The 23,939-nt window shown below is 46.9% G+C and overlaps 2 protein-coding genes across 2 annotated transcripts; both read left to right on the top strand.

The window, feature by feature from the left end:
• The first annotated feature begins 1,461 nt into the window (after positions 1-1,461).
• Positions 1,462-10,699, top strand: LOC139682255 (uncharacterized). Its single transcript, XM_071576410.1, has 14 exons — positions 1,462-1,476; positions 2,344-2,476; positions 2,728-2,860; positions 3,319-3,471; positions 3,832-3,958; positions 4,148-4,359; positions 5,028-5,190; positions 5,343-5,425; positions 6,150-6,310; positions 6,564-6,705; positions 7,024-7,220; positions 7,319-7,397; positions 7,884-8,021; positions 8,731-10,699. The coding sequence occupies exons 2-14, from the start codon at positions 2,456-2,458 to the stop codon at positions 8,880-8,882; spliced, it is 1,761 nt and encodes a 586-aa protein (XP_071432511.1). The 5' UTR covers positions 1,462-1,476; positions 2,344-2,455; the 3' UTR covers positions 8,883-10,699.
• Positions 10,305-12,691, top strand: LOC139682091 (uncharacterized protein CXorf65 homolog). The gene is made up of 6 exons (XM_071576070.1): positions 10,305-10,329; positions 10,997-11,083; positions 11,561-11,677; positions 12,043-12,117; positions 12,422-12,526; positions 12,612-12,691. The coding sequence occupies exons 1-6, from the start codon at positions 10,305-10,307 to the stop codon at positions 12,689-12,691; spliced, it is 489 nt and encodes a 162-aa protein (XP_071432171.1).
• Positions 12,692-23,939: the final 11,248 nt, after the last annotated feature.

Genomic DNA, 23,939 nt, shown 5'->3' with positions numbered 1-23,939 from the left:
ATTGACTTGGAAGCAGTGGAGTTTCACCAAGAGTGCTGAATTGAGGAGCTGGTCTCAAGTGTGGGTGTGCTTTTGAGCCAAAACTGGGCACTGAGGGCATGACAAAGTGGGAAAAAGGTGGAAAACTAGAGGGTAGGGAGCTATGCCCAGTAAAGAGTGCCCATGCCTTACTCAGTGGGTGTGCAGCACTGTCCCAGTATCCCAAATCCAATGGATTTGAGACTGGGGAGGCACAAGAGAGGGGCTTGGCAGCCTTGACTGGCTGGGTCCTTACCCAGTCCAGGGGCTTCATGTGCAAATTAATGGAGGGCTCATCCAAACTGCTGCAAAGGAGCAGCTGGGCCTTTCTGCACCTCTGGGCACTGCAGGAACTGCCCTGCTGTCTGTGCTGGTGGAGCTCCTGTCAGGCTGGGTGCCCTCAGCTCTGCTGTGCCAGTGGGGCAGCACTGCAGCTGTGGCACCAAAATGAGCAGTGGGGTTTGATAGAGGGTGCTGGACACCAGAACTGCTCCTTCCCTCACCCACCCAAATCCAACCTCTCCTCTCAGGTGCCACCAGCTGCAGGTGCCATGGCCTGAACAGGGCTTTCCAGCAGTCAGATGCCTCCTGCATCTGCCAGGCAGGTTATGTTTACTATGATGAGAGAGGCAAGAAAGACCCTGACAGCAACAGCGACCAGGACTGTCGACCTCAGGTAAAATTTGGCTTCAAAACAAAATTGTTTTGTGACGTGCAGGAGAGGGAGAACAATTCAGTGCTTTAGGCTGAACACACAAAGCAATCCTTTGGATGTTTTGGTTGAGACCCTTGACCCTTCCTTGTAGGATAATGGCACTTTTCTTTACCAGAATCTTGTGAGGCTAAATTTGAATTCCTAAGGGATGGAGGCAAAGGATACTTGCACACCAGGGCAATGGGGAGCAGCACTGTCTCATGTAGATGACAAAAGCAGGAATTTAAGCCTTCTTATTGTTAATATGAAGTCCTTAATCAGACTTGCATGAGGGATTTGGATGGGAGGGGAAATTGCTGTGTTTTTTCTTCCATGCTTTCTGAGTTGTCCTTTAACCTTGTCAGAGGTTACTTTAGGAACTGCAGCCTGGGCTATGCCAGCAACTTAGCTGGTGCTTTCCACTTTTTGGCTGGATTTCTGTAGGACAGAGATAAAACTTTCCCTCTGTTAGACAGCAGAACTCCTTTGGGGGCAGTAATTAAATGAGTGGTGCTACAAAAGAAACGCAGACACCCTTTATGCTGAATGTCTGAAGCAGAGGGGAGGGAGGGATTTTGGGGGATGCTGCTGCACAGCTGCCTGGCTTCCCGTGCTATGTGGGTGCTGTTTCCCCAGGTGGACGAGCTCTGTGCCCCCGGGCAGGTCCGGCTGGCAGCGACACGGCGCTGTGTGGCCCCCGAGCGCCACGACTGCTCTGCTGCCTGTGGGAGAGCTGGGGGAGAGCTCCACGCAGAGCTGGGCATGTGAGTGCCACCCTGCCCAGCCCTTCACACCCAGCTCTGTCTGCCAGAGTCACTGAGCCCATGAGGTCATAGCAGGGCAGGGCTGTGGGAGGTGTTTTTGGGAAAGTTTCCACTGGTGGAGTTCCTCTCTGTGGAGATTTGGCCTTCAATCCACAGTCACTGGCTCCATTCCTCTGCCCATTCCCAGCATTGCCTGCTGGGTTTGTATCTTGGGTGGAGGCACCGGAATGAGCATGGACTGGCAAGGTGAGGTTGGGCAGAGCTCAGGTTTTCTGATGTGTAGAACTTCTCCCTGTGCCTCAGGTTGAGCCCCTCTGAGGAGGATGATCCCTCTCTTAAATATAGACCAGAAATGAGGAATTCAATCCTCATTCTCCCCCCACACCTTTAATCATCACATAATGGTTTGGGTTGGAAGGGACTTAAAGGTCATAAAGATCCAAACCCGCTGGCAAAGAGTGATGCTGGTTCTTGTTGCATGATTATCAGTTTTTTCTCTTTGTATATTGAAAATCTGTCCCTGACATGGACTGCACAGAAATCTAGTGTGTTAAAATTGTACTCTTTCTGTCAACCATATTCTTAAAGCTGAATTTAGGGAGGGATGTGTAATGCTGTGTTACAGGACTGAAGTTGGTTTCTACTAAACACCAACCAAGCACTGTTAGAGAGTGGGGCAGGACATTTTGGCCTTGAATAGCAGGCAAGGTGCTGATGGGATGGACAGGGAGTTTGCTCCATCTTGCTTTCCATGCACACAGAGTAGCCCCATTTGTTACAGGTTGTAAGATACTGGGTCTATCCTGACCCCCAGTGAGTTGCAGCTCAGGGATCATGACTGATCAGGGCCTTTTGTCCCCTTGGCAGATGTCACTGCAAACTGTACATCTCTGCTGAGGAGCTGTGTGACCAGCTGTGTTTGCTGAGAGCCCCACGGATCTCCCTGGCATTTGGCATCAACAGGGAACTGCTTCTGAGGATGAATGGAGGAGAAGAGAGGGTAGGTGTGGAGGAAGGGAGTGCTTTGTCAGCCTGCAGGTCTGAAGAGAGCCCTTAAAAGTCACAGTTCAGTAAAAAGGGCCTCCTGGGTCCTGAGGTTATAGGGTTGATGCCTTACAGAGAAATGACAGCTCCTAAATGAAGGGAAAAGCCTCACTAGAGGTACAGCTGGAGTTGAGACTGGTCACAAACCAGGGTGTGAGTCCAGGGCTGATTGGATCAGTGACCAATGTTTCCCTCTGCTTTCCATAGGAAGTGGCAAATGTCCTGGGCCCAGATGAACACGTGCAGAACAGCCAGAGGGTACATTTGGTCCTGTTCAGTCCCAGTGGAGTGCTGGGCTTCATTGTCTCCAGCACAGCTGTTCTGGATGCATTTCTCATGGGTAAGGCTTGAGAGCCCCGAGGGTGAACCTGAATTCCAGCCAGGCTGAGCTGTTTGTTTCCTTTCAAGTTGGCACAGAGGGAATTTATTATCAGATGCTCCAAACTATTTAGAAAGTAGGGAAATACCTTGTTCTGTCTGGGATTAAACAGTAAGGAACTGCACTGACTGCACGATCAGCTCCCTGGGAATGGGTCAAATCACAACTGTGGGATGATTTGGGATTTCCAAGGAACTAGAAGAAAACTATTTGGAGTCAAATCTGTTGGCAACTGCATGCTGGTCCCCGATTCCATTTGCTCCTCAATTATGCTGCTGTGACTGAGAGCAGAATTTGGCCTTGTGAGCTGTAATTGCCCACAAATACAAAATAAATAGTTGTTCCTTGCCAAGGCTTAGATGTCCTTCCATGCTGCTCATTTTGCAGGATTCATTCTGGTTTGTTGTGTTGCCTGGCAGGAGATTTTCCATCAAACCAGCTGCTGCAGAAAGGTCATCGACTCCAGAGGACTTTCTCCAAAGATAGCCAGGCCCTGCCCCTTGTTCCTAACCCTGTAGTGTGTCTGGAAGCAGGAGACACAATCCTTTTCCAGCTCAGCATTGATTCCCACGGTGAGTGTTGCATTCCTGTGTGTCCAGACCTGTCCAGGGCAGTGACTCCACATTTGCATGTGTGAGCACATCCCTTCACATCCCTTCTCTCCTGCCTTCAGGGGATCCCAGAACTGCAGTCTAAGCTCTGATAGGGACTTACCTCATGGGTTTCACTTTTTGACTGGATTTCTGTGCAATAAACTTTGTCTGCTGTTAGACAGCATGTCTTTGTTGGGCAGTTATGAAACTCACTTGAATGAGTTGACACTGCATGGCCCCCAAAAAGAAATGCAGTGACACAGTTCTTTGCCAGCCCAGTGCCAGCTGTGCCAGCTGAGGGGGGCCAGAGCTGCTGACACTGTGCTGACCCATCCCCAGATCGTGCATCCAGCCATTACCCCGTTTATCAGAAGCAGCATCTCTATAACAGCAACCCCAGCTGGGATTTTGGGCCCTTCCGAAGACTGCACCACCTCATCCAGGAGACCCACCTCAACCTCTCCTGGTAATGCCTGGTGTGGATCACAGTGCTTGTGTTATGGGCAGCATTTGGGAGGGAGCCTTGGACAGAATTAGTAGGTCCTTGGCAGTGAAATGTCAAATGTGTGTTCAAGTCCATGTCTTTACCCTCATAACAGGAGGAGGCCAAAGGAAAGTCGGACCAGCCAGTGCCTTCCTTACTTCTCTCTTTTAGGTTTGCCCATGTTTTCCTGGAGTCTGGCACATATGTTTTCAGGGACAGCACCATTCAGGAACACTTCCTTATTGTGACTGTGAATGAAGGCAATGTGAGCTGTGACCCCAGGACTGTGTCCTTCCAGCCCTCCTCTCTGTTCCAGCTGGCCAGACATGGGGTTTTGAAGCAACAGGATCTGAACTTGGCTCCTAACTGGGCTGCTATTGCAGGTACAGCCCAAACACTGGCACACCAACCTTCAGCCCTGAGGCTTGGCCATGACCTTTCTTGCACTTCTTTAAGTGTGTTTAAACAAGGATTTTCTTTGAAAACATCATCAAACCACTGACTTTGCCAGCTCTAATCCTTTTCTCCTGTGGAGCTCCCCTTGCCAAAGTTCACTGCACTCCAGCCAAGAACCTGCCTGTGTAGGAGCTCAGGTGGTGAGAGAGGGAAGGAGCGGTTGTGTTTCACCCCACACCCTGCCTGAAGAATTCAAGTTATTGAGGGTGTTTTGTTTTCCTTGGCTGGAAAGCAGACAGTGATGCTGCACTTCCATGATAAACTAGGCTGAAATTAAATACATCATTTAAAAGTTGACTAAAACATAAGGTCTGTTGAGTTCTTTCCTCAAAGCCAGTCCTCTGTGTGAGTGTTTTGCACATACCAGTCCATCAGTGAGAGGCCAGTAAAGGACAGAAATGAAAGTGTGGCTTGCAGTGTGATCCTTGGCTCTGCCACCTCAGCTGCCCAGTGCTGTGAACACTTTGCTCCTGGCCTGCATGTACCAATCAACAGGGGGGAAAGCAGAAGCCCATGTAATGAACATAAAAGCTGCTAAAAGTTGGGTTTGTGCAGGGTGTTTCTTGCTGCTCACCATCCCTCTCTGCTTCCCCAGCAATCCTTTTTGTTCTGGGCTCCCTCATTGTGGTGCTGACAACTCTGGCCATAGTGTTCCAGCCTGCTGGTCCCATCATTAGCCCCCTGAAGGGCTGGAAGCCACGATGGAGGAGCCTGGGGGAGCCACACATCCCACCAGAGTACATCCTCCTGAAGGACAGGTAAACCACCTTTGCATGGCAGGTGTCAGGGGCTTGTGAAAATCTAGATGAGAAATCCATCCTTCTGTTTGAACTGGGCTGGTAAATCTGCAACATCTGATCTTATTGAAGAGAGTGAGATGCTCTTCACCCTCTTCTGTCATTCCCTCTAGCCTTCAGTTTTATCAGATGCTTGGTCCTCGTGGCTCTGGAGAAGATGCTGGTTCTGGAGAGAAAGGAGCAGCACCTAATGCAGGTGAAGTGCTGGGCCCACCCCAGATATTCTCCAATTGGCTTCTTCTTGCTTAGTTCAATTTTGTTGTCCTTTGTTAACTCTGGCATGATATTTGGATACCTGCCCACCCAGTGCAGTTTGTGAGCTCACACAGGCACTATGCCTGCAGAGCAGGGACACACTTCCATTCTAGGTTCCTTTGGTCTCTTCATTTAGGCAATTAACCCCCTGTGATTGGGGTAGAGTTTTCTCCCTTAGGAGTTGGGAGAGGAAGTGGCCAGTCCTGAGAAGCCCTTTAAACCAGCAGAAAGTTTAAATGACTGGCAAAGAAAATAAAGATCTTTACAAATATTTTCCTTGGCTGCTTCTGTTGGCCATTCTGTTCTCCGAAGGCACGTGACTCCTGGGCTTTGTTTGCTTTCCGGGAATGACCTCATCTTGGGAATTTCGGGATGTTCGGAGGGAACAGCAGATGGCAGCACGAAGAGATGCTGCGAGCAGCTCTCAGAGCAGCAGCAGCAGCATCCTGAGTTTTGTGGGCGAGTTGGGAGCTGATAGTAACGCCCTGTCATCCTCCCCCTTGCTGAGGAACGAGATCTTCTCTTACCCCTCTTGCCTCATCCCTTTTCCGTGCTCTCAGCACACCAAATGCTGTTCCTCACGGACAGGCAATGGCCTGTGTGGGAAATAAAGCCCAGTAGAGCCGTGGGCAGTGTTTGGGTTTGAGCCCTGCCTTGTGTTTCAGAGGGGCACTTTGCACCGAGGCTCCTGGAGGATTTCAGTGTTCGCACCCTCTATGACAAACTGGAGGATCAGAACCTGCACGTGGCATCTCAGCTGGCACAGCACAGGAAGGACGTGCTGGGGTTTTACAACAGCATCAGCCACCGCATTCAGAGTCTTGTGGTCAGTGGGAAGAAATATGTGAGGGAAGGGAGTCTTGGAAATGTGAAATATGTAAGATAAATAATTCCCCTGAAGTGACAGTTTATTGAGGGATGTGTCTTACTCCTGTCAGTATGTTATTTGAACATAAAATAACTGGTGTAATCTCTGCAATCCACCCATTCCTCTGTTCTATAGAAACAGAGTATGACACTGCTAGCAGAGTGTAACAGAATATAACACAGAGTGTAACACTGCTGCTCTCTGTGAACAGGACATGGTGCAAGCACTGGACTCTGATGCCCTGAAAATCCTTGCCAGGCAAAGGATTTGTGGGCACAAACCTGCAGACAACAGCTGGGCAGCAGTGGGTGATGAACAGTGTGATGAACACTGTGGCAACTCCTTCCAAACAGGTGAGAGGACCAGAGTGCAGAGCAAGGGAGAAGAGGAATGTATGAGTAGCATCAGTGAACAGGTTAAAAAAAAACCTGGCTCATACAGAGATCCCACAAGATTGTGTCTTTCAGTGCTGTTCTGGAAGAGCTGAAAGTCTGTCTGAGTTCAGTGAGAGGAGAGGTCTGTCAGCTTAGCACAGAGTTACCTGGAAATGCTATACAATATGAGGGATCTTGTGCAATTTCCAAAGAAAGGTTCCTGCTGTTGGTTTTGTTCTGGGTGTAATTACAGTTCTTCATGTGGTTCTGTGGAAACCCATTTAAATTGTTTATCAGGTTCATTAGGTGCTCCGTGGCAGGAAGTGACAGAGTTAATGAAAGCTCTGGAATTGCTTCTTGGGAATGCTCCAGGCAGGAATGGAGCTGGGAAACCAGAGCTGGAGCAGAAGGTCCAAGCACAGGATGCAGAGGAAGTTGTGCCCTCACTGGGCAGCCTGGCCAGTGAAAGTAAATCAGAAGCAGTGGAAGGAAAGGTGAGTTACACGTGTCTGTTGTTGGGCCACCTCTCACCTTTCTGCTGGCTCTTCCACTTGCCCATGTCTTTAACTCTTGGGCCTTTTTTATCCCACAGGACCATGAGCTGCCTCAGCAATGTGAACTCTTCAGCAGGAAAGATGCTTTTTTCAGCTTCCCTGGACATGAAGAACATGGTAAGGGCAGTGACACGGCTGTGGGTGCTTTGGGTGCTTCCAGAGATCCCAGAGAGGGCTGATGCAGTGAAGTCTGGGGTAAGAGGGGGTGGTTATGTTTACTAACAGGGAAAACATGTAATTACTTCTTCCCATTTAAGCTATTTTTTACTTTGACATAATTTTTATTTTTTTTACCTGTGATGCCAGTTCAGGGAAGCCACTTCTGCCTCCTCTATTGCTCTGTAAGGGAGAAGTCAAGGAGATTTCACCCCTACAGACCCTTTACACCTTTATATCAAGTGCCCAACTCTAGGGAGGAGAATAGGCATCATTACACTAATTAAGTGCTGATATGGGGAGGTCAGAGAGATTCTACACCACCAGTTCTCTGACCCTCACAGCCTCTGGGTGGGCATTCTCTCTGCTCAGTGCAGTATTTCCTCTCTGCAGTCCTCCAGCCATGAACAGCCTCTTTAGGCTTAAAAGTATCCCCGTTTCTTCAAGGTTTAGATCTCCAGTTGCCTTATCTGACTGAGTTGGAGGTGGAGGGCCTGGTAGCAGCTTGCCCCCTTGCCAAGACCCTGTATGAGATCAAACAAACCTTGGTGAATCTGCAGCAACCCTCAGACCTTGGCAATCCAGGTAATAAATCTCAGTCTGACTGCAGTTTTTCCCTGTCCTGGATAGGATAGAAGATTACAAAGGTGGAGAAGTCATCCCTCACCCTTGGTGCCTGGTAAAACACACACACCAATGTCTGCTGCAGGTCATTAAAAAGAAGTCAACAGGAGGTCAATTAGCAGGCAGAATTGCTTGACTAATTCACACATGTAGATTAGTTTCCTTCCTTCTTCTGCTGAGTTAATTTATTAAAGCTTTCCTTGTCATCACAAAAGGTTTCTGGGGAAAATGTTGTCACATAGTGAAGATCTGTGATCTTGGGGACCAATTTACCAACAAGAGAGTAAGGCAGGTGGTGTCTGTGTGTGTACTGGTGCATAGCAGTAAATAAAGAGTTAAAATGAGCAGGATGTCTTCTGAACTGAACATTTTCCTTCAAGCAGTTGGTGAATTTTTAGGCTGTGACGCTCAGAGTTTGAAATTAATAATGGTGTGGGTTTGGTGTAATTATGGGTGGATCATTTGCATTATTTTGCAATTCAGATACAGTCAGTTTGCAAAGACCTGAGAATGCCCTGGATGTGCACAAACATCCTGCACTGGGCAGAGATCAGTGCTGGCTGTAGGTGCTGTCCTGGTGTGTGCCCTTTGGGTTGGTGATGGTGGCACAGCAGCCCCCTGGGGCTGTCCTGAATTTGCACTCTGCTTTCACTTTGAATTTCTCTGACAGCAACCACCAAACGAGTGTGGGGAGCTCAGCCCTCCCCTGAGCTGCTGCATTCCGGGGCTGCAAACAGGATGGAGCTGAATAAAGAGGAGCTGCCCTGCTCAGAGATTGAAGAGACACAAGCAGGAGCATTTCATCTTCTGCACATAAAATAGCCACCACCTCACTTCCTTGAGGAACCCTGATTATCCCTGGCAGTGACTGAAGGTGGACTGTGGAGGAGTGTGTGTGTCTGAGGACAGAGCTGCTGTACTTGAAGTATCAGAACAGATATGTATTTAATTAAGGATGTATTTGGTCAAATACATAATGAGTAATCCGTATTCTGTTTGCTTAACCTTGAAGTACCTTCACACTGGTCTTGGATTATCAGTAATTTGTCAGCTGGAGAAGGAAGTTGAGCTTCTTGGTGTTACTGATTTTTTAGTTTTCATTGTTAATTCAGTAAAGCACAAAACATAAGACAACAGGTGGCATCAATGTATTCTGTTCAGCTTTCATGATCTCTGATATGGAGGATATTTTTGAGTTTTCCAGTTATTATAGGGCCATACTTTTAAGCCTTGCCCAGCATCTCTGTGAGGCCTGGGCATGTTTTCAATAGACCCATGCTGATCTCAGTAAGTTCTACTGGCAGAGACCCTCAAGTTCTCTACAGATGTGATTTTTCTGAGCAAAGAGAACAATTGAACTATTCCTGTAGTGGTGACTGCAGGGATCTCTGTAGCTGCTGGAGTCCAGTGCTCTGGGAGCCTGAAATTAAACTGAAAATATCCCTCCTCCCATTGTGCTCCTCCTGAGCTGGCCATAAGAGAGCAGGAGAGCTTGGCTGTTCCTCTGTAGCTAAAGAAATACCCACACACAGATGAAGATTGAAAGATAAAGAGGGTTTGTGCTCTGGATTCCATTTTAGCCTCTGAGCATCCTCAGCCACACTCAGAGGCAATTGTTTCTGAGGAAGAGGAGCAGAATCCCCTGCTCCATCTTCCTAATATTGCTCAGCTCCAGGTGAAGTTCAGCACCACAAGATTTCCTGACTGTGAGCCAGCACAGTCCCTTGGCAACCCCCCCACAGGGAGGATCCAGCTCCAACAGCAAAGCCTGTTCTCTCCTCACTGCAATATTTACTGACTTGCTGAGGTGTGGAGAGGTCTGTGACCCCACTCCTTCCTGGTGCCCAGACACAAACCTGGGTTGGCTCCCTCTGCCTTTGCACAACCTCAGTGGGTATTCAGAGGGTGAGACTTGGTTGCCCAGGAGCCAAGACAGAAGCTCTCAGGTTTGCTTCAGGTGTGTGTGGTGAATCCAGAGGAACTGCAGGGATTTTTTGGGCCCTCATCTGCTCATTTTGGTGGTTCCACGTTTTCTGAACTTGCTCACGAAAACAAAAGGTTTGTTTCATTCCTTTGCAACTTCACCTTGTGGGAGAATTTAGGGACTTTTTGGAAGGGACTTTCAGAAAATACAAACGCTGCAAAACACCTGTAGGTCAGTGTGATTGCCTGTTGTAGAATGTAGTTGGGAAAAAGCCTGTCATTGCTCTCTTCACTGCTTTCTGTTTTAGGCTATCAGCAGATATGTTTATAACAGTCCTCCATGGAGGTAAGAGCCTGCAGTGCTTGCTGTCTCTGATACCCACAGGGAAATGTGGGACCCAGCAGGTGATAAAGCTATCTCTGGGACTTGTGGTTCCAGGTTCTATTTGTAAAAGGCAGGGTGGAAGGCAGCAGTAAATACAATTTGTCACATTTTTACTGTAGCAATTTTTCAATGAAAACTTCTTTCTGTTTTAAATCAAAATAGAGTCGCGTGTAGAGTTTTGCTCGGTCTTCTTTTTTTCCTCACTGTGTTTTTCTCAACAAATACACTTCAGTTATAAGTAAACAATTCAGCTTCAAAATGTTTGGGATCTTTCTTTTTTCACCTCAAAACTTGAGCATATCAATGAAAAGACCAGAGTTTCACAGTGTTTCCCTTCACAGTCTGTTAATATTTCCTTGGAAAGAACAAATAAAAAGAGGAGTGGTGCAACCATTGGGTTTATTCTGCCTCTGAAGTATTTACTGTTGATAGCTCATTTTTTTGTAGTGTATGGAATCTCCTGAAAGTCCAGCACTGTCTGGAGTAGCTGTGAAGTCCCCTCATATTTGAAGGGTGCTGGTTCCCTGGAACTGCTGATAAGAGTGATGGAGATCATTTGGCATTTGGAGAAGGGTCACAGGGCTGTTGGGGTTCCTTTGGTTGCCTTGACTTGTGCCTCTCTTAACAGAAAATGAAAAGGCCCTTTTCAACACTCAGTGTAAAGTTCAGACTCTCTTGGAGAGCATCAAGCGCTGCTGTGGCTGTGAGAGTGAAGGTAAGGTTGGGTTCCCTGAGGAGGAACCTCTTTGTTTTGGTTCTGTGTGGCTCTGAGGTCTGGGATGGGCTTCTGCTGATCCTGTGTTCCAGTGTGAAACTGTGGCCAAGCCTCCCAGTGGGTTCCCGGTGCCAGAGACTGTTCCTGATGGTGTTTGTTGCACTCCCAAAGGTTGCCCCTGGCTGTGCTCACCACCTGGTTAATTCTTGCCTCTGGTACACCCAGATATGGAGCTTTTACATGCTGTGGGAATAAAAGATCTAATAAAAACATCTAATGAAAACACCCATCTGAAGAAAACATCGAGGGTATCTTGAGGTGGTCCTGACCCAGAGCACTCAACCAAAATGCTCCCAGATTTGGGGTATTTTTCAGCTGTGGATCATCCCTGCATAGCTGAGAGATGTCTCCTGTTTCGCTGCCCTGGCTCTTTGCAGCTCCCTGCCCTGAGGGCTGACCCAGAGCTGTGTGTTGCAGGTGAGATCGAGCTGGCAGATGAGCATGGCCAGGTGAAGAACCTGCTGCAGAACCAGGACCTCTACGGGTCGCAGCTCCTGCGCGGGAGGGAGTTGTGTGTCCTGCTCAGAGTCACACGTGTGTAAAGCTGCAAATCTCTGCCTTGGAGATGCTTTTCTGTTCCTCTGTAGCTAAAGAAATACCCCCACACAGGTGAAGATTGAAAGATAAAGAGGGTTTGTGCTCTGGATTCCGTTTTAGCCTCTGAGCATCCTCAGCCCCACTCAGAGGCAATAGGACATAATGATGTTGAACATTTACTAAAGACAGAGCTACATACCAGAAATTGGACTCTGAAGTTAAAGCTGTTCTTGACAATGCTCTAGTGAAAGTCAAGATTGCCTTCATGTAGGACAGAGGTTTCCTGATAGTCCCAATTCTACCCCCAGGGAGAGTTCTATTGAGAATTTCTGGCTTTAATACTGAGCTTTTATCCCTCACAGGACATGAAGGCTCCCAAGAAGCTGTTTTTACTCCCCTGCTGAACAACCACAGCATTGTCACTCCAAAGTTCCTGGGTATGAGCCTGAAGTAGATGTTTTTACAGTCTTGTTCTGTAACATGAGAGGAGAGAGTAACCCATTAGTTGTGTTCCTATGGGAGGAATAAAAGCCTGAAGTAAAGAAGGTTTTTAATTTATAGTCAAAGTGGGAAATCTTTATTTCCAGAACTAAAAAACTGTAAGTAAAGGAGAAAATGCTTCTTAATCTCTTTGCATTGTGAGTGAAGCCCTGGAGTTGTGGATGATGTGGTGTGCACATGGAAGGGCAAGAACTAAATTTGATCTTCCCTTATCAGGTAATTTTTCTCTTCTCTCTGCAGCTAAACTGAAGAAGTGTGAAGACTCCAAGGTGTCAACTGCCAGAGTGAAAACCAGAAAATACACCAAAAGAGCCAACTTGCTTTTGGAAGCTCCATCCACAGAGGGTGAGCCCCTGACTGAGTGAAAAAGATGTTCACACTTCCTTGGGTCCCAGATCCTGTCCATGAGTGTGTTGTGTTTCTACCACAGGTAAAAGGAGCCATTCACCACAAGGCATCAAGACTAAAACTGGGCCTTCCACTTCCAAAGGAGCTGGGAAACACCAGTAGATGGAAGGAGTTGCCTGGTGCTGAGTTTTGGAGGCCATCAATGCTTGTTGCTTTATTCCTTGATGATACACTGAATTTATTGGGTTGTTGTCAGAAGCCTGAAATAGTAAATGCTTTGTTTCTGAGAAAAGTGTCTCACTGACCTAGTTGGGCAGTGAATCAGTTTGGAGCCAGGGAAGTGCCCCACAACTTTGATCCTCACAGACACTGGTGAATCACGACCATTGGCAGCAGCACAAGCTGCAACCCCAAGCTGGTTTATCTTTAACATAATAGTTTTATTTCTGGAAATGTTGAAGTGTTCATTTAACAAGTTCTTAGCACTTTTATCTTTCACCTCACAGCTTCCATAAATAACTTTATAACTCCTGAGATAGCTCCTATCTTCATGGGTTGGACCCTGTCCCATCTCACACAGACCTGTTGATTCATCAGTCCTGCTGATCTGCTGTGCTGAGCCCTTGTGTATGATCCACAATGGGAAACATATTAAAACTCTGCATAAAAATGCAGATCATCTTGCAAAACCTAGAGATGAACTTTTCTTCCTCGAGGTTCCTATTAAGAAATAAAAAAGGCTGTAAAACCTAATCACCAAGAACAGAACTTTTCTCTCTACAACACCCAGTGGTACATTGATCTCAGATAAATCCACAAACAGCTTTAAAGTGTCAGCACTTGGTTTTGTGCGACTCTTTCATTGCCAAAAATACTTTGAATTAAACATAAATCTCATTTTTAAATGTAAGACCCCAAATAAGCAAAGGGCTGTTGGGACTCCCCAGTGGGATTCATGTGCTGGTGGTGACACAGTGAGAATCACCTGTGCCTGTTTTTGTGAGAACTGTGTGACAATCTTGGAAGTGTTTAGTTGTTCATGGGAAAGGTGTCATATTTTCAACAAGGAACTGATGCTCAAGGGAAGAAATTAAGCAGCACAAAATCTTGTCTTTGCATAATTTGGGTGTCCAATATTAGAAGAACTGGAAGAAACTTGAACTGAGGAAGAAGAAACTTGGTTTTCCTCATTACCTTTTACTGACTGGGTGTGTTACACCCTGAAAAAGAGAGACCTGGAAATCCCATTTATATCTACTGAAAGCAACAGGCATCCATTCCCCATCTCCCCCTCATCCATCTGTCAGCCAGTGAAAGTTCTGAGAAATCAAAGCCCAAAATACCACAAAACATGCACTGTTCCCTGTGGGAAATCTGCTGCAGCCCATCACTCCCACACCTTGGAGCCACAAAGCAAACAACTCTTTTTTTTGTCCCTCCAAAACCACCCCAAGTGTACACCTGTGGTATTCCTATGGGGAGAAATAAGCCTATTCCTTGGAGCAAATCTGCCAAGGCAAACACAGATAAAGTGAAGAACGTGGCATTGAGGAAAGTTGGGGGTTTCCAGGTGCCCAGGTCTTACCAAACCCTCCTGGAGTGCCCAAGTGCGTGGGTCTGACCTCCGTGAGCGGCGCCAGGGAGGTGTGAGCTGATAACGGGGCTGTGGTCAACGGGGAAGTCAACATGGGGTGTGGGTCAAAGGCCTCTTGTAGCTCTGGGTGTTGAGGTCAGACACTTTCTGGCAGGTAAAACTGTTCTCAAAAGCCTCTTGCCTGAAGCACTGAGCTCTCCAGGATCCAGAGTCATGGAATACTCAGAGCTGGAAGGGACCCACAAGGATCATTGAGTTCAGCTCTTAAGAGTGAATGGCCTAGAAGGTTAAAGGCATGAAGGGTGAATGGCCTGGAAGGTTAAAGGCAGGAAGGGTGAATGGCCTGGAAGGTTAAAGGCATGAAGGGTGAATGGCCTGGAAGGTTAAAGGCAGGAAGGGTGAATGGCCACAGGCCTGTGTAAACCGGGCTAACAACCCTTTGGAAAAGGGCCAGGTGATGAACATGCTCACAGATGACACCAGAGTGGGGCTTGGGGGTTGGGCTCCCATCACAACTCTGCTGCACAAGTCAGACACGGGAACTATGAAAAGACATGGCTCTCCCTCATTTGTGCTGCTGGGAAGTTGGATTTACTCCACATACATGAAATTTTGATGCATTTTGCTATAAATGAGGTCAGGACCTGTGGGGCTTCCTTTGCTCTTGTCAGAGGAGCCAGTTAGTTTTTTCCCTTCTAGCAAAACAAAGATTGAACACTCAGTAAACAATCCTTGACCTCTTTCCTGAGGAGACAATTCTAAATTTAAGATGCAAATGTTATTTGATCCATAATAAGTCCACCAGCAAATGTCTCCCATCAATGATTTACCACCCTAAGGAGTTTTCCTGCAGTGTATTTACCTGTGTTTTGTAGGTCAGCAGTAACTAAGAATGAGGAAGACTTTGTAGTATTATAAATCCTTTGCTTACCTTGGCTTGTCCACCTTCTCTTAGCAAACTGCAGCTCCAAAGCCCTTAGCTATGCTCAGAAAGTGTTCACGCAGACCATCACCTCTCTTGGGTTTTATTCTTTTGTGACCTTTTTTTTTAACTTCCTGACACATTCACCTTCTGGGCTGGGAGGAAATTTGAGACTGGGTTGTGGAGATCCTGAACTCAAGGAGAAATTCACCTTGTGGAGGAGTTTAGTCTCAGCAGCAAGCTGGATCCAGCTGTGATCTGAGCAGCAGGCTGGGAAGTCAAGCATCTCCTTCCCCTCTGAGTTTTATTCCCCCTCCCTGGGTGGTGCTGGGGCAGTGGGGGGCACATCTCCTGCCCCCCAGTTGACCTGCCCTGGAAAGCTCAGTCACAGCTGGGAACTGGGAGATTTGTCTTGGGAACATTCTGACGGTTCAGCATGGAATGAACTTTCCTTCAGAGCAGCTCAGACCTGGCTATTCCAGAAATATAGAGGAATTCAAACTTAATTTAGCAGAGCTGCTTCGAGACCCTTGGGAATTTAGGGCAAAATTCCTTTCAGCCACAACAAAGAGAGTGGTTCCAGCCAGGGCTGTGCTGCTCCCAGCCTGGCAAAGGACTGGAGAGAGTTAAGGCACAAAAAGTTCTACACAGTTCCCAGAAAGTCTGTCCTGGACTCCTGCAATGAAATAGCAGGAGAAGAGCATTGTCCTTCCGACCTCACCTGGAAGTTGCTCTAAGTGGCTGCTTTCTCTGCTCATGCTGCTAAAACTGTTAATGTTTGTGGGTTTGCTGTCTCCAAGTTGCTTTCTGCAAGGTTTTATTGTGCTCTCTGGGTCCTGTTGCTGTTGTACCCCTTGGCCCAGCCTGCCACTGCTTTGGCTCTTGCCCTGTCCAGGTCTGCACAGTCTTGTCCTTTCACTTCTCCTCTTACAAACTGAAATCCTCACTGAGCAGCCTTTTCTTTCTCCTTTAAATCAGAGAAGGCTACAGGGAACTAGTGCTGCAGGCATCCTTAAAAATAGCAGTATGGGTGTTTTTCTTCCTCTTTCTGCCACATAACTAGTGCTTCTGCCTGGCTGGTTCCTCCTCCAGCCCTCCCTGCAGGCAGGGAGCAGAGCCCAGCTCAGAGCAGCTGCAAAGCACTGCTGTGAGTGCTCAGAGCTTTAACTCTGCCCCTTCCCTGAGTCTCTGGCACCACTTTTGCCTCCAGGAAAAATAAAGGTAGATTTTCCAGGTTCTCATGCCTTCTGCCTTGGGGGAATTCCCTGTGCCTTGTCTTGTGGGTCTTATCTACTCCCTTGCTCAACATATTCTGGTTTTTATTTGTGCAGAACTTCTGACACTGGTGAGCTGTTCCACACAGTCCATTTGCTCACACACCTTTGGATTCCTCTCTGCCCATCTCTGTCCCCACCCTTATTGCTCCCATGACTCTGCCAAGTGCATTTTACACTCTGTTTAGGATTCTCATATCAGGACTGTTGCTGTTTAAGTGCACGCTCTGATTTGAGCCTACTCAGAGAATTGGGACTTCAACTAAATACCTGGATAGGTATCCCTGCACCATCAGAAAGCCCAGTTTGAGACAGTGGGTGAGTCTTACAGGGCTCCAGGCCTGGCCAGAGTAGGAATTTCTGCTTAAGAAGCAAGACTTGGACAGAACAATGTGGTTTTTCCTGTAGTTTCTCAGTTGCACAGCCCCAAAAGTTGCCTGTTTTCCTGTTTTACAAGAGTGGTGGCTGGAGAAATATGGAGAATATGTAGGGCTGGAACAGAGAGACAAAGCAACTGAATGGCTTGGAAAAATAAACAATGCAATCACTCCCAATATTTTTATTGTCAAGATAGTTCCATAGTTTAGGACGTTTCTTGCCTTCTGACTGATAAAATCATTCACCTGGAGACTGGAATGAGGTTGGGCCATGGATCTCAGTGGGTTCCACTATAATGTATATAAAGGCCAGTTCCAGAGCCCGTTGGGGTGAAATTTGGAGGAACAGAGGCTTAGCAAGAGTTGAGTTGTGTGAGAAGCCAAGGCCATGCTAAAGGCCATGCTGTTCTTATCATGGTTGTTACCAAATCACTGTTTTTCATGGTGTTATAAAAGGCCCAGTTCAGCTGAGCAGATCTCAGGCACCACAACAGCACATGAGTTTGTCAACCTGCAGAGGAGAGATTGCATAGTTGTCAAACCCACTTCCTTTGGCAGAGAAATCTGTTACCATTTTCACTGGGTTTTATATTTTCTGCTCATTTTACACCTAGCTCCATGATTCTTGTCCTGAAGAATGTTTATTGCATTCCCCTTGGGAGCAGAGAAATGCTTCTCTTCTGCTTTAGGGCTGTGAGTGTTGCTGGTGCATGAACTCTGGGTTTGGGCTTCAGGGGCTTGTCTTTTTGCAGGGATTTAAACACATCCCCTGTAGGGCTGGAGGCTGAATTTGCTCATTGCCCATCTCTGCACATCTTGCTTTCTCCTTCAAGTTTCATTGTTCTGCCCCCTCATTCTGGAAAGTTCTCTGTATTTTGTATCAAAGCCTATTTTCAGTTAACCTGAATATTTTAGGAGGATAAATAGTGATAAACATAGAAATGTATCTGTTTCAAAGTGTATTTATTTAGTAAAACACATCACAGCAGTGCCAGTGTGGGGGAGTGCACAGGTGCCTCCTGGGTTGGGGTGGGGAGGGCAGGGAGGGCAGGACAGCCCACCCAAACTGGGCACAGCTGGGACCCTTTTGTATGGGAATTGGGTTATCCAGATACCTGCTCTTGTCCTGGCCAGACTGGCTGTGCTGCAGGTCCAAGCACACAAGGAATTTCTGCCTGTGCTGATGATGTGCTTTTGGGGCTGTTGCTGTGGTGAGTCCTTGGGCAGCACTTTCTGGGGTTTGAGGAGTGTCCTGCTGTGGTGAGGGGAGGGTGACCTTGGTGAGACACCATCTGTGTCTGTGCCTCCTGAGGGCCTGGATCCCTCTGCCTGTCCATGAGCATATGGAAAAACTGAGCTGTTCCCATCCTGGTGCTGGGATGTTTTCCTTGGAAGACCTCTGGCTTTTCCAGCCTCCCTGTGTTTCAGGGAGCCTCAGCTCCTGGTGGTGGGGTGTGTACTTTGCTGTTCTTAAACCTTCAGCAGTTGGACTTCCAAACTCCATTTCATAGAGGTCTTGTTAATTATCAGGATAGTTCTTGTTTTTTGAGAAAAAGAACAATTGTTTTCCCTGTTCTTTTTGGATTTTTGCTTGAAATCCTCATGAAGAACAGGACAGAAGGAATTAGTCTTTCCAACAAGACTCATGGCCTGCTGCAATTCATTTTCCAATTAAAAGGGTATTAATTAAAGAACTCAGTGGTGTTTTGGTGTAGGTTGTACAATAAAAGACACAGTTCCAGACTATTTTTGCTGCTTTGCTGTGTGAGTCTGCTAGAAAAAAGAATTGTGTGTGTCCTTAAATCCATTGCTCTGACTGGGCTGGTGAGGATTCTCCTTGAAATTCCTGGCAAAGCATTACAAGGTTTTTAGCAGCACCAAACCAGCTAAAGTTGATTCCAGTTGAGCTTTGTTTCCTAAACAGCTTGGTTAGAAATGTGAGCATTTAAATGGTGCCAAATGAGCTTTGGAGATACCATCTCACAGGTTACAGAGGGTAACTCTGCTGCTCTGGGAGTCATGGTTAGTCCAGAGAACCTGCTGGGTGGGCAAGTGCTGGGGGAAAATACTTCTGCATCTGAAATTTCTGTGTTTATTGGCTTTCCATTCACAGCCTCAAATTTTGCACCTTCAAATTAAAACTCTTCTTTCAGCTTGAAAAGAAACTTCACAATGTGGAGTTGAGGGAAGCTCAGCTGAGGTCTGAGCAAGGAATTGTCATTAGGAATGCAAACTGCCCCCTGCTCTCTGGTGCTGCTGCCTGGAATCCGATGCATGGAGTGATTAGGGCTGTGCAGTGCAGCCAGAAAAGATCTTCCCCCGGGGGGCCTTTCATGCTGGTGGGTCTGGACTAGTTTTTCAGTCATTGCATAGTAATGTTTTGGAGAAAGTTCATGAACTGACCTAGTTAAAGCAGATGGAATAAGGCAAGACTTAGGAGGAGGGTGTTTTTCCTCTGGGGAAGTCTTTGGTACCAGAAGAAATTACAGCACCCAGCTTAGCACTGGGGTGGTCAGAGGATGGGGCTGGATCAGGTCTTTGGGGTCTCAGGATTGTGTAATGCTCAAGGGGTTTCTGGGCCAAGAGTGGCAGCACAACCATGTTGTTAAGGTGCAGTGTTGTCTCTCTCTTTATGGTGTGGCCATGAATTTACTTTGCTGCATCCTGGATGCTCAGTGAGGCCTTGGGGAGTTGATTGCCCTCAGGAGATGCCATCCCAGAGCTCTGTGTGTGGTGGCACATCAGCAGTAATCCCTTGAATAACAGGAATAAATGGACTGGGTGTGACTTCCCAGCATCATTTCCCTTTTCAGGAGGTGTTGACACTGCAGTGAGAACAGCAGTTGTCTGCAAATGTTTGCATGAGAATATTAATTTCTGTGTTCTCCTTCCTCTTCTAGTGGAGACAAACGTGGGCCAGCAGTGCCATGGTGTCTGCCAAAGAGCTTCTTTGCATGAGAGGTGGTGCCTCAGAAAAGGTAATGAGGTTTTCACTGTATCATTTGGTTGCACTTTCAATTTGGAAATGTGAACCCTCCCTATGTAGCACTGAAGGCACTCTCACCTTGTAGGAACAGTCTTCACTCAAGTCTCAACATCACAAGCTCTCTCAAAAGAATTCTTCAGGTCTTAAATCATGTTCTGTGGTTAAAAATGTAATAGTGGGAATTCCTAGATAGTTATTTCGAGAGGAATGAGTGTCCTACATGAGGTCTGCAAACTGGTTTACAGGGAAGGGAAAGACTGAGAAGTCCAGTACTGCACTTCAACATTAAACATGTCCCTTCTGCTACTGCCAGAATCAGTTTGGTGTTTGAACAGAAGGGAAAATCCAGACTTGCCACACATTAGAGCTTTATCTCTCACACAGTTAGAGCAGAAGGAAGGTATTACAAGGTGTTACCATCTTGAAGCTTGACTCACTCTAAGACAAGTTGCTCAGTAACTCTGACTTGTTCAAAATGTGTGTTAGGAAGCAGGATCTAAACCCCCACTGTCTAACTCCTGTATTAAATCTTGTTATCAGTAAATTTTTGAGGGTCAAGAAACAGACCCCATGACAGAACAACCAGTGCAATTTGCCAGCCTGCACAGACTTTTCCACCCTGCATTGCACAACAGGTTTTGCCATCCTTAAATTCTCCCCTTCCTTCCCCTCTGCTGCAGAGCAACACTTTGCCTTGAGCCAGCTCTCCCTTTTCATTTCACTTGCTCTTGCCCAGATTGCAGGAACTGTCAGGAACACAGAGGTGAAAGGGGAAAGTGTTGGGATTTTTTGGAGGTGGGAGGGGGAGATGGTGAGGGCCAGTTCAAACCAGAGCCAACTGAGCAGAGAAGCTGTTGTCAAGCTAAAGGAGGTGAAGGAAAGCTGTGAAGTTCAGTGTAATCAGCAGGGACATCAGACCTGTCCAGGCTGGCTGAGGCTGGAGCAAGAAAGCAGAGTTTTGTGTTGAAGGATTTCTCAGTTTATGAGCTAAGTAAGTTAACTCTTGGCATGCTTGTAGTGGAGTTGTAGGCAAAAAGAACAAGCCTGTTTGAAAGTCTGTTAACTTACAGTCCCAAATGTGCTTCTCTCCATTGCATATCCCACTAACAAGTTTTTGAGCCTGAGAGCAGTGTTTGACCCTGCTCAGGCTGCAGAACTGACTCCAGGAGTTCACAAGTAAGAACTGAGTGGAGGAAGAGCATTTTCTTTTTGTTTTAGTATTTAGCACAGAAGTATTTCTCACGATTCTTTTGTTCCTACATGTTTTCTAACCCCTTAAATGATAATAATAATAATAATAATGGTGTTCATGGAATAGTAATAAACCTGTGCAAGGTTGGAAGCTCTGTGTGATACAGACTGTGCAAGGCTGGATGAAAAAGCCACACATTGCCATGACCACGAAAGCAAACTCTCTTCCCTCCCAGCTATAATATAAGGAGTCTGCCAGCTCAGTTTTTCAGGGTTTAGAATATTCTGCCAGATTTGGAATTTAACTGAATCCTGATAACATTTTTGATTTGGGAGCCACGAGGACATGAAGTTCCCACAGTGAACATCCTTAACCTGCTCCCAAATTGGACATAAAACAGATTAAAGGGACTAAATGATGCAGCACTAAGTGTAAGAATTGATGTGTGATGCTGCTGCTTAAAAATCCATTATGAGCTTGGAGGGAAGGTGCCTCTGTGTGGATTTGAGCTGCTGAATTTTGCACCTTCTCCTTGTGAAGAGCCCAAACCCTGCAGAGTTCTCTGAGTTTATGGGGTTAAAAGAGGCCTGTGTTTACTTCCACACTGCCTTTTGCATCAGACCCCATCTCCTCCTGCCTTGGATGTCAGCAGAGGATGGTGCCACCGGGCTGGGAGGTGCTGCCTGTGCTCCCTGCACTGCTGTCATGCAATGACCTGCCCTGTCCTGTGCACCAATTCCCAGACCTGCTGGTTCGAACCAACACAAATGCCATGAGCAAGTGCAGGATTCATTCTTGCCGTGCCTACGGCCTGTTTGTCTGTTTTGCTTTTGTAATCCTGGAAAGGCTCTGAGATTTAGAACCAGTGGCTCTGTCTCTGGGCGTTCATGGGCTTTGCCCTGGTGGAAAATTATGTCACTATTCTGATTTCTCCACTTGTCTTTTCGGTTGCTTTGCGAAACCTGAACTTTCTGCTCAGGCATTGAGATGGGAAAACAGATTGCAAAGAACATCTTGTCTCCCAAAGAAATGCTGGTGTGATGGATCAGAGGCAGAGTCTGGAGCTGACAGGGTGCACACAGACTAATCAGCCCCTGAAGGGAGCTGTGACTAAGCAATGCTGGGAACACAAAGGAGCATTTGTTGGCAATTCTTGTCAAAAGCAAAACTGACTCGACAGGTATGAGAGGAAACTATTTCAGAATCATTTGTGAGATTTGAGGTGTTTGTTCCAGATCATCAGCTGCTTTTATTTTTTAATTTTATTTTATTGTTTTGGTGTATGGGTTTAGTTTGGTTTGGTTTTTCTGTTACTGATCTCCTATATTGCTTCCCCCCTACCCCAGAATGATTATAGATGTGAGAAATGTGATACTGCCATTCCTCCCCACTCCCTCCTGCACAGAGGGCACCTTTCCTACTTTCCAGAAATGGCCATGACAGAAGAGCAGAATTCTTTTGCTCTTCTCTCACAAGCATATGTCGATGTTAAAATGGGTGGATCACATCCATCTTTTAAGTTTTCCTCTCAAAGCTTCTCTATTTTTCTCCTCTGCTGTTGAATTTTTCCAGCCTGTGTTGCTTTTTTTCTCCATATTTCTTTATTTGACTCTTCTTCAAGCCAAGAGCCACCACGTGCCCAGGTTCCCTGTGATAGTGGGGAGGCTGCAATTGTCAGGCAGAGCCTGAATGGTTTGTGATAAGGCAAAAGAATGTTCCTAGAAATACAACGTAGAAGCCAGAAGAGGTTCCAATGTTACAGCTGTAATGCTGCTACTTGGCCTTGAACTCCTGGGAAACTCCTCTGCTGACGCTCTGTGGTTTTGTCAGTATTTTCTGCTGTGCTGTGAGAGCCTCAGAGTGGGGGCACAACCCCAAGAGCATGGGTTTGGTTTGCATTAGCAGGACAGTGATATGTTGGCTATGAGTGCAGTCAGAGGTGCTGGGGTTATCCAGGGAACAACAGAGGCCAGGAACAAACTGGCAGGGCTGGGAGATAAAACTCTCCCGTTCCTCCCTTGGGATGTGTTTATGAGGTGAGTTAGAGCACTGCGAGACAAAGTTCTTTCTGTAAGAATTTCTTGTAGATTTGGTCTTCAGCCAGAACAGGCTCTTTACTCCACAGGTGCTTTTGGACTGTGCTTTCAGCCTCGCAATTTCTATACAACCTATCCAGTCATCTTGTCTGTAAATGTGTTCTGGTTTTGAATAAAACAACCACAGCTGTATTATTCCCTGGCTCTGTGCCCTCTCACACCCATCTCCCCTTTTGCTTTCCTCTTGACTCCCTTTGAGCAGAGTTTGGCATTTCCACAGGTGCTGGAAAGCAGGTCATGTTGCTCACCCGAGTAGCTGCTCCTCATATCTCACCTGTCTTTTGGACAGAAAACAAAACAAATCCCTGCTGGCTCCTGGCAGGTGCCAAGGTGTTGGAATGAGTCAGCTTGGCACCTCTCCTGCTGTCGTTCCAGGATTGCATTACCACTGATAAGCAGCACATTTATCTGGAGTTCAGACTCACCCATTGTTTACAGGCTCATTTTCTGCTGCTCTTCCTCCTTCCTTGGTAATTCCTCTTCTTCTTGTCTCCGTGTGAAAAACACGGAGGGCCAGGGCAATGGCCAGCCAGGTATTCAGGGGAGGGGTTTGGAGGAAGGAAGGTCACAAAATACAAAATAACCTATGACAGAAGGGTGAGACCTTTTGGACAGGCAGCTTTAGATTGGAAAATGCTCCTCTCTTTCCCCTCCCTCAGCTCTTCTCTTGGCTTCTCTCTCACTGCTGTTTGCTGCAGCAGGAGTTCTCTTTCTGTCCCTGTTTCTCCCCTAAAGTTTGTCTAAGATTTGGACTTAAATGTGAAATTTAACTCACACTCTTTATCCTTGGCTTTAAACTTGAGAAAGCCCTTGCCTGAACAAGATGTGAGACCTCCTGGTGCTCGCTGAAGTGACCATGATTTCAAGCAGCACTTTAACTGCCTCTGCCTTGAGCATCCCAAGGGCTATTTTACTGTGGAGATTGTCACCTTTGCACAGTGAGCATTGAATTTGGGCTCTCAAGTGTTC

Source organism: Pithys albifrons, chromosome 23, assembly GCF_047495875.1.
Source record: "Pithys albifrons albifrons isolate INPA30051 chromosome 23, PitAlb_v1, whole genome shotgun sequence".
NCBI lineage: Eukaryota > Metazoa > Chordata > Aves > Passeriformes > Thamnophilidae > Pithys > Pithys albifrons.
Note: the sequence above shows the minus strand (reverse complement) of the source record. Positions and strands in the feature narration are given on the sequence as shown.

Coding starts and splice junctions, on each gene's coding strand:
- LOC139682255 (XM_071576410.1), top strand. CDS start 2,456: ATGAATGGAGGAGAAGAGAGG. Junction 4,360..5,027: donor TAACTGGGCTGCTATTGCAG/GTACAGCCCAAA, acceptor CTGCTTCCCCAG/CAATCCTTTTTGTTCTGGGC. Junction 6,706..7,023: donor TGGCAACTCCTTCCAAACAG/GTGAGAGGACCA, acceptor ATTGTTTATCAG/GTTCATTAGGTGCTCCGTGG.
- LOC139682091 (XM_071576070.1), top strand. CDS start 10,305: ATGTTTATAACAGTCCTCCATGGAG. Junction 11,084..11,560: donor CTGTGGCTGTGAGAGTGAAG/GTAAGGTTGGGT, acceptor TGTGTGTTGCAG/GTGAGATCGAGCTGGCAGAT. Junction 12,118..12,421: donor TGTCACTCCAAAGTTCCTGG/GTATGAGCCTGA, acceptor TTCTCTCTGCAG/CTAAACTGAAGAAGTGTGAA.